Source organism: Choristoneura fumiferana, chromosome 8 (genome assembly GCF_025370935.1).
Source record: "Choristoneura fumiferana chromosome 8, NRCan_CFum_1, whole genome shotgun sequence".
NCBI lineage: Eukaryota > Metazoa > Arthropoda > Insecta > Lepidoptera > Tortricidae > Choristoneura > Choristoneura fumiferana.
The window spans coordinates 17,116,749-17,136,531 of NC_133479.1; the positions used below are offsets into that span (position 1 = coordinate 17,116,749).

General features: G+C 43.7%; 1 protein-coding gene across 1 annotated transcript; it reads left to right on the forward strand.

The window, feature by feature from the left end:
* The first annotated feature begins 556 nt into the window (after nucleotides 1–556).
* Nucleotides 557–8,730, forward strand: LOC141430250 (uncharacterized). Its single transcript, XM_074090858.1, has 7 exons — nucleotides 557–1,704; nucleotides 2,116–2,210; nucleotides 2,810–2,959; nucleotides 3,518–4,554; nucleotides 4,935–5,141; nucleotides 5,917–6,028; nucleotides 8,428–8,730. Exons 1-7 carry the CDS (start codon nucleotides 975–977, stop codon nucleotides 8,728–8,730), a joined length of 2,634 nt encoding a protein of 877 aa, XP_073946959.1. The 5' UTR covers nucleotides 557–974.
* The last annotated feature ends 11,053 nt before the right edge of the window (nucleotides 8,731–19,783 follow it).

Genomic DNA, 19,783 nt, shown 5'->3' on the forward strand with positions numbered 1-19,783 from the left:
ATGTACATCAATGAAACTTTGTTTATAACTTTATCTTGGTGCTAGAAATAAGAATCTGCTGAGTTCTATCAAAATTTAGACGTCCTACCCCATCCCAGGGGGTATGGGCGGGGGCAGGGCCTGACAGTTTAGTTTCATTCATCGACGTTGTAGCGCTGCCATTTGTATGATATTATTACAATCTGTGGACCGCCGCCATTTCTTTGCTGTCATGTCCTTACCCGTCATTGTGTTTTAAACATTGAGTTGAGTGCGGGTATTCTATTGCGTTGTCCTCCCGTTTTGGTCGAGTTGTTAGTTCCATGAGTAGCCATCCTCCTCTGTTTAACAATACAATACTCTACTTGCGGTAGTGTTTAGTGCGAGTGATATTCTACTGACTTCCAATATGGCAAAATTCAAGTGTTGTGTTGTTGATTGTAATTCAACAAGTGCCACTGATAAACTATTTTGCATGCCCAAAAACGACTATTTACATAATCTTTGGATGTCGTTGCTAGTACCGACTAGCCCTTATTTGCTGGCTTTAACCAAGAGTCAACTGTTGTTGATATGTGGTACAGCACTATGCGTCCGCACAGGACTGCCAAGCTTCGCCCCGCACTATGGCCTGCGGGGGGAGCAAAGGAGGGGCGGAGAGCTGCCGGCGCTCACGCCGCACGCCGCCAGTTGCCGAGACCTCGCCCGCGCGGAACGCACGCTTCCCTTACTGCCTGCTCGCAACGCTCAACTCTCGTACTCACTCGCTCGCTTTCAATTAACGCCAAAATCCGTTTCTCTATCTTGCAACTAATTTACTAACCGCTGTACTCTTATCGAAATTAAATATCCGTAACTCAAGCAACCAAGTTTTCATTCCGACTCGCTAACTACTTATATATAGGGCCTACCCCTATAACTGGTGACCCGCGACGGTGCTTTTAAAATCAAACAGCTTATCATTAGTAAAGTAATATCAAACGCGCCGCGGCAAGATGACCGAGCAAGAGGAGGCGACACATGGCCTTAAAGACGCCGCCGCCGGCGGCACCGGAAGCGGCATGGCGGTCGACCGCGTGGCGGTACGTTTGCCACCGTTTTGGCCCGAAGACGCGGAGGTTTGGTTCGCGCAAGTCGAAGCCCAATTCGCCATCGGAGGCATCAAATGCGATTCCACAAAATATTTTCAAGTCATCCGCGAACTGGACCATAAAACGGCGCGCGAAGTACGCGACATATTGACGAACCCGCCGCCATTACAAAAATACGACAAATTGAAAAATGAGTTGATCAGCAGACTTTCAATATCAAACGAAAATAGGCAACGGCAGCTTTTGACACACGAAGAATTGGGAGACCGCAGACCATCGCAATTTTATCGTCATCTTAAAGGTTTGGCTAAAGACAGCGTCAGCGAAGATTTTTTGAAAACCATGTGGTCAAGCCGTTTGCCGACGCACGTCCAGGCAATAATCGCTTCCCAGAAGTCAGCGACCCTTGAAGATTTAGCGACTTTGGCGGACCAGATAATGGACGTGGCTCCCGCTCCACCTCAGGTAGCGAGCGCTGCAGACACCAGTTCCGGTTTGTACAGGAAAATCGAAGAATTATCTCTGCAGATCGCGCAATTAACAGCAGGTAACGAGCGACGCTCCCGTTGGAACAACAGGTCGAAGTCACGCAACCGGTCGAAGTCACGCGGTCGGAGCCAGGCCCGGAAACCAGGTATGTGCTGGTACCACAGTAATTATGATGATAAAGCTAAGAAATGCGTGCCGCCTTGCAACTATAAGGCGGAAAACTAACGCGGCAGTCCATAGAAGCGACTACTGGCTGTCGCGCTAATACAAGTCGCTTATTTATAACTGACAAAGCTAGTAAAATACAATATCTCATAGACACTGGTTCCGACCTATGCGTGCTACCTCGTAAATTCAAATTTAATATAAAAGCACCTGATACTTACACATTAACAGCAGCAAATGGATCTGTAATACATACCTACGGACTTCTTAAGCAGCAACTGGACCTGGGATTAAGAAGGAATTTCACCTGGAATTTTGTTGTCGCAGATGTGGACAAACCTATAATCGGTGCAGATTTCCTCGCTCATTATGGACTCCTTATTGATTGCAGACAGAAAAAGCTTGTCGACAGCCTCACCTCAGTGTCATCTGCGGGTATGCTCCAGCAGTGTGAACAGGCAAGCATCAAAGCTATCTCCGGCCATAGTGAGTACCACAATTTATTAAAACAATACCCCAGTTTGCTGAAGCCATCTGGTGTGCCACAGGAAGTCAAACATTCCACTGTTCACTATATCAGAACGACTCCTGGCCCACCTGCTTTCTGTAGGCCAAGAAGATTAGCACCAGACCGACTAAAAATTGCCAAACAACAGTTCGAAGAAATGCTACATGAGGGTGTCGCGCGTCGATCTGATTCTCCTTGGGCTTCTGCCCTTCATCTTGTCCCGAAGAAAGGGAATGGCTGGCGACCATGTGGGGATTACCGAGCGCTCAACGCGCGCACAATCCCTGATAGGTATCCCGTCCGTCACATAGAAGATTATTCACATCGCTTGGCTGGTTGCAAAATATTTTCAAAAATTGATTTAGTTAAAGCCTACCATCAAATTCCCGTGTTTGAGGATGATGTTTGCAAGACAGCAATTACAACACCATTTGGCATGTTTGAATTCCCCTTCATGTCATTTGGACTAAGGAATGCTGCACAGACTTTCCAAAGATTTTTGGATGAGGTGCTAAGAGGTCTGGATTTTGTATTTTCTTACATTGACGATGTTCTTATTTTCTCTCATGACCATCAGGAGCACCTGGAACACCTGCAACAAGTCTTCAGCAGATTCCAAGACTACGGGATCCTCATCAACGAATCAAAGTGCTCATTTGGACAACAGGAAGTCAATTTCCTCGGCTTCATCATCTCAGCAGAAGGTACACGACCTATGGATGACAAGGTACAGACATTATTAGATTTCCCTGCACCCAAGACTGTTGGTGGTCTCCGTCGATTTCTTGGGATGCTTAATTTCTACCGAAGATTTGTCCCTCATGCTGCTGACAACCAAGCTCCTCTCAACAATATGCTGGCAGGTCCGAAAATTAAAAGTTCAACTGAACTAACTTGGAACCCAGACCAGCTGGTTGCTTTTCAAAACTGTAAGTCCAGTCTAGCTAAAGCTACATTATTAGCTCATCCAGAGGCAGATGCACCGCTGGCTCTTGTAACTGATGCGTCAAGTACAGCTTTGGGCGCAGTTCTACAACAACTAGTACATGATAAATGGCAACCTTTAGCTTTCTTCTCCAAGAAAATGTCACGAACACAGCAGCAATACAGTGCTTACGATCGGGAGTTACTCGCGATATATGAGAGTGTGAAACACTTTAGGTACATGGTCGAAGGAAGACATTTTGTGATTTATACAGACCACAAGCCAATAACGTTCGCATTCCAACAAAAAGACAGAAAGTGTTCCCCGAGGCAATTTAACTATTTAGATTTTATTTCGCAGTTCACGACTGACCTGCGACATATCTCAGGAAAAGATAACATCACTGCGGACACACTCTCGCGCATCGAGGCCATCTCCGTGCCACCTGACTTCGACGCCATCGCAGAAGCTCAACAGAGAGACGCTGAGCTGCGAGAACTCATTGCTACCCCATCTACATCTTTACGGTTGGAGAAAATACCCGTGCCAGGTACCAATGTTTACTTATATTGTGACACATCTCAGGCGAAACCTCGTCCTTTTGTCGTTCAAGAGCATCGAAGAAGGATTTTCAATGCAGTGCATGGCCTGTGTCACCCAGGAACAAAATCAACAACTAAGCTGGTCACTGATCGATTTGTATGGCCCTCTGTACGGAAAGATTGTCGTCTTTGGACACAAATGTGTGACCAGTGCCAACGCGCCAAAGTGCAGCGGCATACTTCTTCTCCATTGGAAAGGTTCAAAATGCCAGGAGAAAGATTTAGTCATGTACACATTGACCTAATAGGCCCGCTGCCTTCATCATCTGAATACAAATATTGTTTCACAGCAGTAGATAGATTTACCCGTTGGCCAGAAGTAAAACCACTTAAAGACATCTCAGCCGAAACTGTAGCTAATGCTTTATTGGAAACATGGATCTCACGCTTTGGTTGTCCACAGACTATTACCACTGACCAGGGAAGTCAGTTCACTTCACAACTCTTCAAGGCCTTGACAGACCTCTGCGGCATCCAGCTGAGACACACTACAGCATACCACCCAGCAGCTAATGGTATGGTCGAGCGCCTTCATCGCTGGTTGAAAGGAGCTATCATGGCCCACAACGACACGCGCTGGACGGACGTACTACCAGTGGTGCTGCTTGGTCTACGCAGCGCCTGGAAGGACGATCTGAAATGCTCGGCTGCAGAGATGGTGTATGGTGAGCCCTTGCGAATACCTGGTGAGTTCTTTCAAACCACTAACTCTAACACGCTGCAGCCAGCAGAATTTGTGAGCCAACTGAGAGAGCATATTTCTAAAGTACAACCTGCATCTAGTCATTGTACGAAGTCAGTTTTTGTACACAAAGATTTAAAAACTTGCACCCATATTTATCTCCGCAAAGATGCACTCAGAGGTGCATTGCAACCGCCATACACTGGCCCACATCGTGTTCTCAGTAGAACAGACAAGACCGTCACTGTTGAATTATCCAGAGGACCAGTGACCGTCTCAATTGATCGTGTCAAACCTTCCTACTCTCAGAATGACACAGTTCCAACTTACCCTTTTTCTCCTCAGACTAATAGAAATGTTCCTGTCCGTTTACCTACACCTGCACCTCCTGCCCCAGCTCCAGCTCCACTCCTAACTCCAGTTTCTGCTCCTCGTCCGGTCAAAACCACACGGTCTGGCCGACAAGTAAAATTTCCCGTTTGTTTTTCACCAGAACGCTGATTCTCCCAGGGGGGTGGTGTGGTACAGCACTATGCGTCCGCACAGGACTGCCAAGCTTCGCCCCGCACTATGGCCTGCGGGGGGAGCAAAGGAGGGGCGGAGAGCTGCCGGCGCTCACACCGCACGCCGCCAGTTGCCGAGACCTCGCCCGCGCGGAACGCACGCTTCCCTTGCTGCCTGCTCGCAACGCTCAACTCTCGTACTCACTCGCTCGCTTTCAATTAACGCCTAAATCAGTTTCTCTATCTTGCAATTAATTTACTAACCGCTGTACTCTTATCGAAATTAAATATCCGTAACTCAAGCAACCAAGTTTTCATTCCGACTCGCTAACTACTTATATATAGGGCCTACCCCTATAGATACGCGTATGTGAAAGACATTTTGACCATACTCAGTTCGATCGAATATAATATTCTTGCCTGTTCACGTAAAAGAAATGGTTCATGGTGTACCACTCTCGTCTAAGGGAAAGTTTTTCTAACCTTTGCAATAATAGCTCCGTGTTCAAAATTTTATTCAAATATAAATTAATGGAAGAGACCCTTTAATGAATAAACGATTAAAAACACTTGGTCGTTTTATTTCATAACTTATACGAGTATGAATAAAAATTAAATTAGTACAAGACATCTGTAACTCCCATTTATCGTAGAGCGCATCACTAGCATTGACTGGAGACTATCGATAATGATTATATCGACCTGTGGAAAGCCCTACGACTGTCAAATAAGTACCACAGATTGTAAAATTTAACAGCGCTACAACGTCAATAATAGGAAACAACAATAATTGACTGTCCTATCTGTAGCTAGCTACATATTAGTAATCTGTGGGCGGGGGCAACGCTTAATACCAGCGTTTTACCCTCCAATAAAACGCTTATTAATCAACTTACCTCATTCGAAGCCTAAATAAATGAGAGTGGCAACACAGTTTACCTAATCTATGACGGTTAAAGTGCCTTTTTTCAGCTCTGGTCACACCAATTACCCGCCTTTTCTCCCTCCAAAACCCCCACCAGAAGTGACAGAGGTGGCTGTCGTGGATTTCAGCTTCATTGCGGCTCATTTACACCAGGCAGACGTGTGTTCTGGAACTCAACCGTATAGTTCGGAAAACTAAAAGCCAATGAAGCTGAAATCCACGACAGCCACCTCTGTCACTGCTGATGGGGGTTTTGGAGGGAGAAAAGGCGGGTAATTGGTGTGACCAGAGCTGAAAAAAGGCACTTTAACCGTCATAGATTAGGTAAACTGTGTTGCCACTCTCATTTATTTAGGCTTCGAATGACGGTACAGTTGGTTAATAAATAAAAATGCGAGTGAGGTGTCATTTTCTATGTATTTTTTTAAGAAGATTTTAATTTATACACTAGATAATAAAAAGCCATTTTATGTCGCCTAGATTCAGCATAAACACGAACTTTACGAGAAGTGAAAAATATTTTGTTTTCTATATGTTTTCAACAAAAACCTTCATATCTCGCAAAATATTTAATTTACAAAATCATTCAATACACTTTTATTTTAGGGTTCCGTAGTTAACTAGGAACCCTTATAGTTTTGCCATGTCTGTCCGTCTGTCTGTCTATCTGTCCGTCCGCGGCTAAGTTCAGAGACCGTTATTACTAAAAAGCTGTAATTTGGCATGAATATACATATCGTCGCTTCGGAGGTAAAGATACTAAAGCGACATTTGACCAACTTTACAGGAGAGCGATTTAAAGTTTTTTTTTGACGAAAAAAATTCATAACTCGTTTGTTTGTGAACACATTCTAGAATTTCTAAGACTGTATGAAAGTCAATTCAGCATACTATGAACTGAAATGTATAATTTTGACCTAAGTACAATAGTTCAGGAGATAGGTGGCGCTTTAGTCATTAGTCTTCAACTTTTTGAGACAACGCAATAAGGTAAAAGGACTAAACGTAAGAATTGGTTTAATATATCATAATTTCAGATGACTAACGGGATATTTATTCTAGTTTTTTTATCTTCAATTTACTTAATGGCGTTAATCAATTTCTTATCAAACTGTGTTTAATGCTTATTCACCAATAAGCAAGCTATTTTACAACTGCATAATGCTTAATCGCCCTTAAATGATAATCATAAAACATTACAAATACTTAATAGACTTGCAAGTTAAATGTTTTGATATACAACATACTAATTTTCAGATTGCTTTAACGAATGATCACTAATGGACCGGCTGCAGGGCTACTACGAAACTCGAAACTCGAAGTTCATATCGTACCGTCCCTCTCGCTCTCGTATTAAATAGTTATAATTGTCAGAGGGACTGCACGACACGAACTTCGACTTTAATCAATATTACTAAATTCAAAAGAAACACAGGAAATCGTAGAAACTTTTAAGTTTTATTTGACATTGGTTCTTGTTATCGTGTTATCTGCCTATCGTCAACTATTGAGGGTTAAAGCTGTTCGCGTCCGTGGGTCAAAGCCCACGCTAAAGCTCTAGTTACCCACACGTGTCCCCCAGGTAGCGCCAAATGAACAACCTGGTGGTAGGCTTCGGCAGCGGTTTGTCACCACCCAGGCCACCCACCTAGCTAAGTTATGCTGCCAAACGGTCTTGGCCGTGTTCCAGCATAAAGTTAGGAGTAGCCATGTGGAGGGACGGGTCTGGGCAGGGACTTGCGTGCAAACCGGTTTCGGTGCCGTCAGTTTGCTGCACCGGGTGCCTGTTCGTGGAGGGTAGCGGAATCCGAAGCACGGTGCTCCGCTGGCCGACCGCAGGGGGCCCAAGTAGAGGTTTCGCCAACTTTGAAAGGCTGCCCCGCTAACTTGCGAAAAATCCCGAAGATGTGCTGTAGTGCCGGTTGGCGACCAGAGAGAGGACCCGAAAGCCGTCTTTGGGGGGTTCGGGCGTCCCCAAAGTCACCAGATCAGGCTCCTTGGGTTGTGGCTCACTTTCGAGTGCTGCTGGGTGAGCAGCACTGTGTCTGTTTAACTGCCATCTTTTCTAACCTATTCACTTTAGTCTTTCTCATCTCCTTCTTCTTTTCTTCCGGTGAAATTACTGGCACGTGAGGTATCCCATCTTAGGCCTCTAGGTTGGTAACGCGTCTGAAATACCCCTGGTGTTGCAGATGTTTATGGGCGGTGGTGATCTCTTGCCATCAGGAGACCAGGATACCCAGACGCAGATAAAATGTCTCTTAGACACGGCGTACTCGCACTACCCACACTACCCAGGGTACAGCCTGGAACATACTTTTAAGCCACGTGCCGGGGTCTGCTTGTACGTTCGTGATGACATCTGTACTCAGCGTCTCCGCAACCGTGAGGATCGTAGCTTTTCCATTCTTTGGATACTGATGGACACTGGTGTTGAACAAACGGTTTACGCTCTGATCTATCGGTCGCACAGCGGTGACTTGGGGACGACCAGGGACTTTGATCACCTCAGTGTTACAGCACGGCGTGTGGTTCAGCAACGGTATCCGCGTGCGTAGTTGGTTTTCTTGGGGGACTTTAATGCTCACCGCGAGGACTGGTTGTTCCCGTATCAAGTCAGAGTCACGGACCATGCAGGAAGAGAAGCGCGCAAGTTTACGCTTTCGCTAGATCTCACCCAGCTGGTTAAGCAGCCGACTCCCATACCGGATGTTGCCTTGAACACGCCTAATTGCTTGGACCTTCTGCTGACGACTGATCCAGACAGGTACAATGTGTCGGTGTCTTCCCCTCTGGGTACTTCTGACCATTGTCTGGTGCCAAATGCTGATATTGTCTGCCACCACGACCTCAGGGAATGAGAATACAATATATAAATAAATATCACGGGACAATTCACACCAATTGACCTAGTCCCAAAGTAAGCTTAGCAAAGCCTGTGTTATGGGTACTAAGCAACGGATAAATATAATTATACAAATAATAATATAATAATAATAATAATATTATTACTTACTGTTTTAAATATTTGTACTGCTCAAATGGATATGCGAATATTTCTGGCATCCAAAATTAAGCAGCCACGATAATAAAAGGGGCAACCTCAGAATGAGAGATAATAAGCTATAGGCACTTGTCCCACCGCCGGCGATGAGCGAGAAGCGAGCAGAGCGAGTAACTAGAAACGAGTGGGCGAGCAGTGAAAAGCGAGTGTTCGAGCACGACGGGCGATTACTCGCTCCACTCGCTCGAGCCGGGCGGCCGCCAAGCTAACAGCGCTGAGCTAGTTTTATAGCTCAGCGAGTTTTATAGCTCTTGTCGCTGCGACAAAAGATGTAAGAGCGAGTTCTCGCCGACAGTGTGAACAGCCAGCGATCAACTATTAATATATGTGTCTGAAACTCAAAGAAGAAAACGGACCGATATAAATAAACAGACCTTTGGCACGAAAATAAGGACACTGATTGGATGCTGGAATGTTCGTACTATGCGAGAGGAAAGTAGGATATACCAGGTTCTCAAATACATGAGAGACTACCGATTGGATATACTGGGCATTTCTGAAACGCGATGGAAGGACTTTGGAGAGGAACAGATCGAGGACCACACTCTACTGTATTCGGGACAGGCGTCGAAGCATGAACATGGCGTGGGTATCCTGCTTAGCAAAAAAGCTTCCGGTAGCCTCCTTGAGTGGAAACCAGTATCGGAGAGGATAATTACTGCTCGTTTCAGATCCAGAGTGAGAAATGTCACAATCGTACAATGCTATGCCCCCACCAACGCAGCAGACCTGGACGTGAAAGAGGTATTCTATAACCAGCTAACAAGTACACTGAGAGGTATACGAAAGGGGGATATAGTAATTTGTATGGGAGACTACAATGCGCAAATTGGAAGTAGTAACCATGGTATCGAATCATGGGTGGGAAAACATGCACTGGGAAATCGTAGCGAGAATGGCAATATGTTGGTCGACCTCTGCTGTGAACAGGATTTGGTGATTGGCGGTTCAGTATTTCCCCATAAAAATTGTCACAAGGTCTCATGGGTGTCGCCGGATCGACGTACAGAAAACCAAATTGACCATGTCATGATCAGTAGGAAGTGGAGGCACTCACTGCTGGATGTCCGCAATAGAAGAGGAGCCGACGTTAACAGCGACCACCATCTTGTTGTTGCCAAAATTAGTCTGAAGATAGCAAAGGTTCAAAGAAAGTCAACCACATTATCTCGACGGTTTGATGTCTCAAAGCTACGAAACCAGGAGAGGAAGCACGAATTTAGCGTGAAATTACACAACCAATACCACTCACAGAGAACCCAAGGAGGGAATGTCGAGGAGGAGTGGAAGGCTGTGAAAGACACATTCCTAGCATGTTGCGGAGACTTGTTGGGCCACAGGAACAAGGACTGCAAGGATCACATCTCCGCAGACACCTGGGATAAGATTCTGTACAGGAAAACCATAAAGGACAAGCTAAACTGCGCAAAAGACCAAAGCACAAAAGAAACTCTGGCCTACCAGTACTTTATCTGTGAAAGCGATGTAAAGCGCAGCGCTAGAAGAGACCAGCGGGTGAGAGCCGCGGAGATAGCGGGACGAGCAGAACACGCAGCTAACACGGGTAACACGAGAGAGCTCTACCGTGCAGGCAAGGAGCTTTGCAATAAACCACCATCACACCGACCCATAGCGGACAAATCGGGCAAGCTTCTTACCACTCAAGAAGATCAAATGCGCAGATGGCATGAGCATTTCGCAGAAGTTTTTCACACTGTAGTAGATGGAAACGATGACACCGAAACCGAGGTGGAGGAGACATCTACTCTGAACATCAGTGTGGACCCCCCAAGTAAAGCCGAAATAGCGAAGGCAATAAGAGCGCTCAAGAATGGCAAGGCACCCGGGAACGATGGTATTCCAGTCGAAGCTTTAAAAGCGAACGCGGAGGTGGTGGCCGATATTCTCTGTCCCTTGGTGAAGGCGATATGGGAAGCTGAGCAAGTGCCTGAAGATTGGAAAGAAGGCATACTAATTAAGCTGCCCAAGAAAGGGGACTTGTCCCAGTGCTCAAATTGGAGAGGGATAAACCTACTGCCTGTGGTCTCCAAGGTTCTCTGCAAGATACTGCTACACAGAATGACGAGTGCTGTCGATTGTACGCTGAGGGGCGAACAGGGTGGATTTAGAGCAGGGCGGTCTTGCATTGATCAAATCAACGTTTTACGCATGATTTTGGAGCAGTGCAATGAAATGCGTAGTGAACTTTTCACTTTGTTCGTAGACTTCGAAAAGGCGTTCGACAGGGTCAAGTGGACAAGTATTTGGCATGCGCTAAAAAGAAGGGGTATACCAGTTAAGATCATAAAATTATCCAAAATCTTTATATGGGCTCCTCTTGCCGAGTCATGCATAAGGGACAATTGTCAGACCGGGTACCGGTCACGGCGGGTGTGAAACAGGGTTGTTTGTTGTCGCCATTGCTTTTCCTCATTGTCTTGGATGACGTGATGCGCAAGGTAACAAGTCAAGAGAGGAGAGGATTGCCTTGGGTAGATGAGGGGGTCTCGAAGACATAGACTTCGCCGATGATCTTTGTTTATTCGCAACATCACGAGAGCGTATGCAATCCAAGACCAACGACCTCTCCGAATACGCTGCAAGAGAGGGACTGCGCATAAACTGTGAGAAGACGAAGGACATGCGGCTTAACACCTCGGATGCAGTGCCGATATACATTAACGGCGGGGCCGTTGAGCAAGTTGGCCAATTCGCATATCTGGGACGTGTGGTCGATCCGACCGGGGAACGGATAGCGATGTTGAGGCGCGCATCAACAAGGCGCGGGCGGCGTACGCGCAACTCAAACCTGTGTGGACATCCACCGTAATAACTCGACGCACTAAGATCAGAGTGTTTAACTCCAACGTCAAGTCAGTCCTATTGTACGGATGCGAGACATGGTTCGTAAGGAAGGATATCACCGATCGTTTGCAGGTGTTTGTTAACAAATGCCTGAGGCGTATCCTTGGAATTTTTTGGCCTCGAACTATCTCAAACGCAAGACTGTGGCAAATGACTGACCAGAAGCCAGTAAGCCGGGAAATTATGATAAGGAAATGGCGATGGATTGGACACACGCTTCGAGGGTCGAATGATCACCTGCCCAAGCAGGGTATCCGTTGGCAATCTACTGGCAGAAGACGGCCAGGACGTCCTCGGACCACGTGGAGGCGATCAGTTGAGAAGGAGGCTGGCTCAATTGGTCTCGGCTGGGAAGAGCTGGAAGAAGCCGCGCAAGATCGAGCCAAATGGAAAACTCTTCTACGAGCCCTATGTCCCTAGTGAGGGATAACAGGATCACATCATCATCATCATCATTGTCTGGTGAAAATTGCTCAATCGGTACTCGGCCAGTATGGCGATACAAGTAAGCAGATTGGGATGAGATGCGTCATTTCTTTGCTTCCTATCCATGGCAGAAAATTTGCTTTCCCAGTAACGATTCGTTGAGCTGCGCAGAAGCTGTTACCGATGTGTTGCGTCAGAGTATGGAATATTTAATTCCTTTCTCTGACGTATCCACTGGTGGCAAATCTCGCCCATGGTTTAACGCTGAGTGCGCTCAAGCTGAAGCTATTAAGCACTCTACTTGCTTACTTACTGTGGGCTGATGCTCGATGTCGCAAAGCTCCGGACCGGATGTACACGTTAAGAAACAGCTCTTCAACAAAGCTGCCATGTCCTGCAAAAAAGTCATACGGAAAACGCGATTCCTCCATGTTGGTTTTATTGGTGCCAAATTTGTTTCCTACCCCTCTGAGAGTAAAGAAAAAGAAGAGAAATAAAGAAAATACATTCCATAAGCGTTTTCGTCCTTAGCCAAATCGGTCCAATTTAGGAGTCCAATTTCTGTCGTCCGTCACTGCCACCACTGCTAAAGTCGGATAAGTCGCTAGCTCATACTGCAGCGGAAAGGGCAAACCTGTTTGTCTCTCTGTTTCCGGAAATTTCGCGTCTTGATGATGGTAGTGCAGCGCCTCTCTCCATTCCTCACTGTGGTACGTTTAAGCAGGAGGTCAAAATACACCAAATGGAGGTTTTAAGAACGCTACGTTCTCTGAACGTGAATAAAACTAGGAATAAACTATACCTGGAATTGTTTTAAAGATCTGTGCTTCGGAACTGTCTCCGGTTTTGACACGTCTGTTCAGACTCTCCCTCAAGATGGGGCAGGTCCTGGTATCGTGAAAGATTGCTAATGTGCAGCCAGTACCTACCCAAAAAGGGCAGTCGTGCCGACCCGTCGAACTATCGGCCTATCGCAATCACCTCCATACTATGGAAGGTAATGGAGCGTGTATTGAATGCTAAGTTCCTGGTAGGTATATCTAGAAGGTAACCATCTCCTCAGTGACCACCAATACGGGTTCCGCCGAAATCGGTCCAATGGGGGCCTTCTGGTATATGCTACTCACATTTGGGGGGAACCTGTTGAGAAGCATGGCGAAGCTCTTGCTGTGTCTCTCTTCCAAGGCATTCGATAGGGTCTGGCACAGAGGCCTTCTTAGCAGGATTCCTCCTGTCTTATGCTCAAGGATCTCTGATTTCCTGCGGAACCGATCTATTTGAGTCGTCATTGACGGATGCTCATCTGATCTCATGGCAATCAATGCCGGGGTGCCTCAGGGATCGGTCCTATCTGCAACTCTATTATTGCTGCACATTCACGATTTGCTCATACCCGATGTCTTTGGATACGCAGATGACGCACAATTGCAGAGAGGTACCTTTCTAACGGCCCGGGCCAGCGATGATAAGATCGGGCACTCAGGGAGGTTATGGTACAGCGGACGAATTCGACCTCGGAGGCCATGTCCGACTGGGGCTCGGCCAACTTGGTCCAGTTCAGTGCTGCCAAGCGGAGACCGTTCACTTTGGCTCCTACTGTCCATAGGAGGGTATCCTTACCACCTAAAGGCCACCTTGAGGTTCTTGGGTTAGACCTTCAATCTAGTCTCAACTTCGGTGCGGCTATTGAGTCCAGAGCGAAAACGGCTGCTAAAAACTTTAGTGTCCTATATAAGGTGAAACGGTATTTTAGACAAGAGCAGCTTTTTACTCTTTACAAAACGCAGGTAAGGTCGTGTATGAAACACTGCTGTCGCCTTTGGGACGGTTCCGCCAAGCGTCAGTTAGCCGCATTGGATTTGGTGGACTGCTGGGCCCGAAGACACTTCGGTGACAGTCCGCTGATCGGGAACAGGCTACGTAGCCTCAAAAACCGTCGTAGAGTTGCTTGTCTGTCTGTTTTTTTTTTAAATATAAGTAGTACTTAAGTTGCATGTTATCTCATGTTTTATTTCAAATGAGATCACAGCAGATTTGTTTCGATAATAAACAGTATGCATGCAATTTACAAACAACCAAAGCAGTCATATATTTACCATCGAAGTTAATCCGTCGCACTAAGTTAAGCTTTGCAAAGTTATACATTTGATTTTTTCACTTTCCGGGTTCGAATTTTTGGAAAGATACATGTTTATCTGATTCCATTTGGATCTGAAATTCAAGTATTTTAATTAATCAAAGTTGCCATTCAATAACATAATTTCAGCCTTTTATATAGTAAAGCCTAGACGTTTAGAATAGCTAGATATCAATTCATCATATTTCTATACCCTATTTCGTTTTTATCATGTTCCTTCGTACCTAACTTTAATAACAGTCAATAAGAGTTAGCGCACCTAATTATAATAATTATTCGTTTACAAACTTACCTTTCGTAATCACAATCAATTATTTCAGGTTTTGTTGCCAATATAAAAGACGCGCATAGTACCTTACCTATCCTTGGTAAAGAGATTGTAACTTAAATTCCTAAGATTTTGACACTTAAATGACAGATTATTGACTTACTGGACCAAACATAATCCTTTAATATTATGTTTTTTTACTAATTTAAATATTTTCTTTCTTTTGCTATGTTTTAATGACGCTAATACACCACAAATTCTGTTAACTGTTTTGTACTAAACACTCAAACGACTTAAATATATTCTTATCAGTTAAACCAAAATACCAAACGCATCCAAAACTTCAGAATAGACTGGAACAATTTACTAAAGCGACGAAGAATCAAATTTCTTGATATGCACAGAGTACTAAAACGCCAAATGTATTTAAAGGTGAAAAATCACAAATGACTTAACAATATAAACGTTTCGAAACTAAAACAGGTAAAAGCACTAAAGAGAAAAAACTCAATTTAAGCGTCGGATTAGTAATAAGTGTCCCAAATTTCACTGATTTTTCAGGGACTAAAGCGCCAAAAAAGTCCTCTGATCGTCCTGAAACCCAGATAGGTCGATGCAGAAAAATTCGCTGATTCCGGTGGTATATATAACTCAATTTGGCCCAAAGTGTCGCTTTAGTATCTTTACCTCCGAAGCGACGATATAAGTCAAGCACCAAGCAGACCACCAAAATGTAAAATAAAAAAATAAAAAAAAATACGGGACCTTCCTCCCAGGCGTAAAGTGGGGGTGATTCTTTTTCTCGACTTACCCTATGGGATATCGTTGGATAGGTCTTTTAAAACCATCGTGGGGTTGCGAACACAGTTTTTCTATTCAGTGAACTGATTGCGAAATATTCAACTTTAAAATGCAATTTGTCATTAAAATCGAGCGTCCCCACCCTCTCTAAAATCTAAACTGGTGGGTGGAATAATTAAAAAAAAATCAGAATGGTAGTAAATAAGTATATCAAATTTATAAGGGAAATTATAACGGCTAAGATTGCTTGAGAATTATTAGTAGTTTAATAGTAAATAGCAGCCTAAGGTATACAACATACCTAAACTTGGAAGATTCCGCACACAATACGAAATCCTTAGAAAAATATTACTTGACAACAAAAACAATACAATACAGTAACTCTTTATTGCACACCAACACAGTAAGCAGTACAGAAAACACAGATATACTTGGTTGGGTTGGTTGGTTGACTTTTTTGTAATGGCTACGGAACCCTATCCTAGGCGTGTCCGACGCGCTCTTGGCCGGTTTTTTATAAAAGAATGTTTATTTTAAGTAAAACTGAGCTAACTAAATTATTTATGGCAGTTTCTCTCCAGGGCCCATCAATTTTTTCCTCCCTGTATAGGTCTGAAAATAGACGTTGTAATATAACCATTGGAGCAAAGATCCATCTTTTAAATTTAGAAGTATAGCTGAGAATAAGGCAATTAAATCCCAATCATCGCATCGATTAGAGTTCAAATTAAGAATGATTCATCCGATCGTTAACCGAGAACCCTATTTTAAAGCATCAGAGTCCTTTTTCGGGCGTTATTTCCTTGGATCAGCTCTGATCCCGTTTTTAATGTTTCGGTGAATATTCAACAGTTAATTACGGTCGTCGTCATAACCGTGTTTATGCGCTAATATGTACAGAGTACAAAATAACGTTATTTAAAACAAACCTGTAACATTGCACTGTACATTTTGCTTAGGAAAGAGGTTCTGCAGCTTGGATATTATAGATAACTACGAATTTGTACGGAACTCTCGGTGTCCCTGTCTGATTCGCACTTGGTCGGTTTTTACGTGACTTCTATAATCATAAGTATAGCAAACCTTGTATAACTGCGAGGTTTTGCATCGTACCGAAAACGTACCTTAAGGTACGTATAGGAAAAGACGTAACAATATATTTGCAGAAGTTTAGACTTGTTTTTACATAAAACCCCTATCTTACCTGATGTTAAGTGCAGATGAGACCAATAATCTATAGCACAAAACAAATGTACAAAGTCCTACTTACTATAATTACAACACTGTGTTAAGTGTTATTATAGTAAAGTGAAGTAAAACATGAAATAGTTTTGCATTCAACCATTTTTCCAAAACTTCGCCAAGCGAATTAAAACATTTGCTGTCACAAGTTGTTGGCAACTCGGAGAAACTTCACAACTGTTGCTGTTACTATTGCCCCGGCTTCCTGTGTTTCTGCCAGTTTTGCAAACATAAATAAAGCCTTTTAAGGCGCTGTACGTAGTGAAAACTACAATTTTAGAAACTATTTAAAATATACTTACACAATACTTACAACTGCAATTTTTTTATATGTATATTTTCAGTGTATTAGCTAGTTTTTGACTTCATCAAAAACACGATTCCTGACAAAAACCTCGATAGATTATTTTTTTGAAAAAGAGCCTTCATTTACACGTTAAACCAAATATTATGAAAACTATTATGAATATCAACACAAAATTTGCTTTATTAAATAGTTTTTAGTAGATTTAGATTTATGCTTCATAGATTTTCAATAGGTTGAGTACATCAATCATACCAATTTATTTCGTCTTTGGCAAAATAAAACGGTTCTAGCGCGCGGCGGCGGCCAAGTATTTCCCAGTCGCCAGTACACGCGTGTACGTAGTCGACGACGGACCTGTGCACATTTTTCTAACGCGCTAGTACTACTTTTGAGAGCAAATAATATGGGTAATCGCAGTATTAAAAAAGTTAAGCGAAAGAGGAAACGCATAAGTGAACTCAGAGCACATATGAGAAGCATTAGAGTACCTAAACGGTAAGTACCTACCACACACTAATCGACCGGCCGGAGTCGGGCCGAGTCAGCAGGGATACTACGAAACTCCAAACTCGAAGTTCGTGTCGTGCGGTCCCTCTCGCTCTCGTACTAAATAGTATAAGTGTCAGAGGGACCGCAACCCACGATCTTCGAGTTTCGTAGCAGCCCTGCTGAGCGGATTTCACATTCGTACTACGACCGCAAGCTGGTTGGCGCGGGCCTCGGCTGCTCACGGACGCGGACGGCTTCGTCCAGATTCTACCGCGACTGCCATACAAATTGTAGGCACGTTTTATAACCTATACTACTCACGGCGAACATGCGGCGAACCTTGCGGCTACTACGAAACTCGAAACTCGAAGTTCGTATCGTACCGTCCCTCTCGCTCTCGTATTAAATAGTATAAGTGACAGAGGACCGCACGACACGAACTTCTAGTTTCGAGTTTCGTAGTAGCCCTGCTTGATCCCTTTGACAGTTTCACTGACATTTCTGATAGTAGATGCAACAGTTTCGATCTTAGTTTAGATTTTCTCACTTTTTTGCAGGCAAAGGTAATATCTTGCATTCAGCCAAGTTATTTAACATAAATTATTTTAATAAAATAAGATGGTTGCACTTGGTTGCACTAGTAAATTATTGACAAAAACATGTACTCCAACTGCAATCCGGCTGCAAAATGGGAGTTTGGATGCAGTTATTGCGCAGTTAGTACAACTGCACCAGCACTGGACCCAACTGTCAGAGGACTGCATTCCAACTGCCATTTTAGGCAGTCGGAGTGCAGTTCTTACGCAGTTCTGATGTAGTTCTGCCATTTTACAGCCGGATTGCAATTGGAATGCGGTCCGTGTGTACCAGACCGTACATTACGATGCCTACCGCCTACTTTATCAGCGACTTATTTATTATAGGAACTTCGATTTGTAATTTACCTTCACGTAAATCAAGATTGGTTTTTTGGAATCTTTTTATATTTTTTATTTCCATTCCATTTTTTTTTCTCTTACGGTCATCCCGTAAAACCTAAATTGAAAATACAAACTGAAATATAGATGCACGGAAAAACCAGAAAAATAAGACCAGCACTGGATATCGAACCCAGGTCCTCGGTATTCCGTACCGCGTGCTATACCGCTACACCACTGCTGGTCAACCACCACTGCTGGTCACTGCTGGTGGACCAGCAGTGGTGTAGCGGTATAGCACGCGGTACGGAATACCGAGGACCTGGGTTCGATATCCAGTGCTGGTCTTATTTTTCTGGTTTTTCTGTGCATCTATATTTCAGTTTGTATTTTCAATTTTGAAATTAGTTTGTCTTTAATTTTTTCTCCCAAAATGTATCATCTTTAAGTAAAAGGGAAATAAAGTGCCCGGTTGAAGTGTAGCCTTTGGAAATGGACTTGAAAAATGTATCAAAGAAAACGAAATTCAGATGTAGAATTATGAAAAGGAAACTAAAACTACTGAAATTAACAAAAATAGTAACTGGTATGACCAGATCCAAGGTCTCCATGTCACGTGTCGAGCACAGTGTATATTTGCTGTGTGGAGTGGTGAAAATCATCACCTGAAAACAGTAATCATACTTATAGATGATACATTATGGGGAAAAAAATGAAAGACAAACTAATTTCATTTTATATGGACTGGTTACTACCCGAAATTGTTGATTCCCGTCGAGCTCGGGGAATGCCACTAAGGGAAAAAGAATCTTCATGAAAAATAACTGTAGAACCTCCTCTGACTGAAGAAAAAGAACTTTCTTCTACATATCTATACTTTTCAAGCGACGAAAATAGCGAAAACAACGCTTCATGCTCCAGACAATCAACTTTGGAATCTCCTCTGACTGAAGATAAATAACTTTCTCCTACATATCCATACTTCTCAAGTCATGAAAATAAGAAAAGCATCGCTTCATGCTCCAGAAAATTTTGGAAGAGCTATAAATTTATTTAAAACTAATTGTTGCCGTCGACTGCGTCCGCGCGGAATCCGATTTAGAGCAATTTTTTATTATATCCAAAAATATTTATTTTCCGTAACATAAAGTATCCTAAATGTTGACCAGACTAATAAGCTGTCTAACTAACTAATTTGGCTCAGGGACCCAAAGACGGTCTTGGCCTCCGAAACAAGAGCATGCCATCTGTCATATCTATCTATCGACCTATTCAGTCTAAATGTCTATCCATTACCTACGTTACAAATCAAACTGTGGGCATGAAGAGGCATAAATAATTTGTTTATTACCAAGACTATTCATATTAAACGAAGATTTTCTTTATTAAAACCAAAAA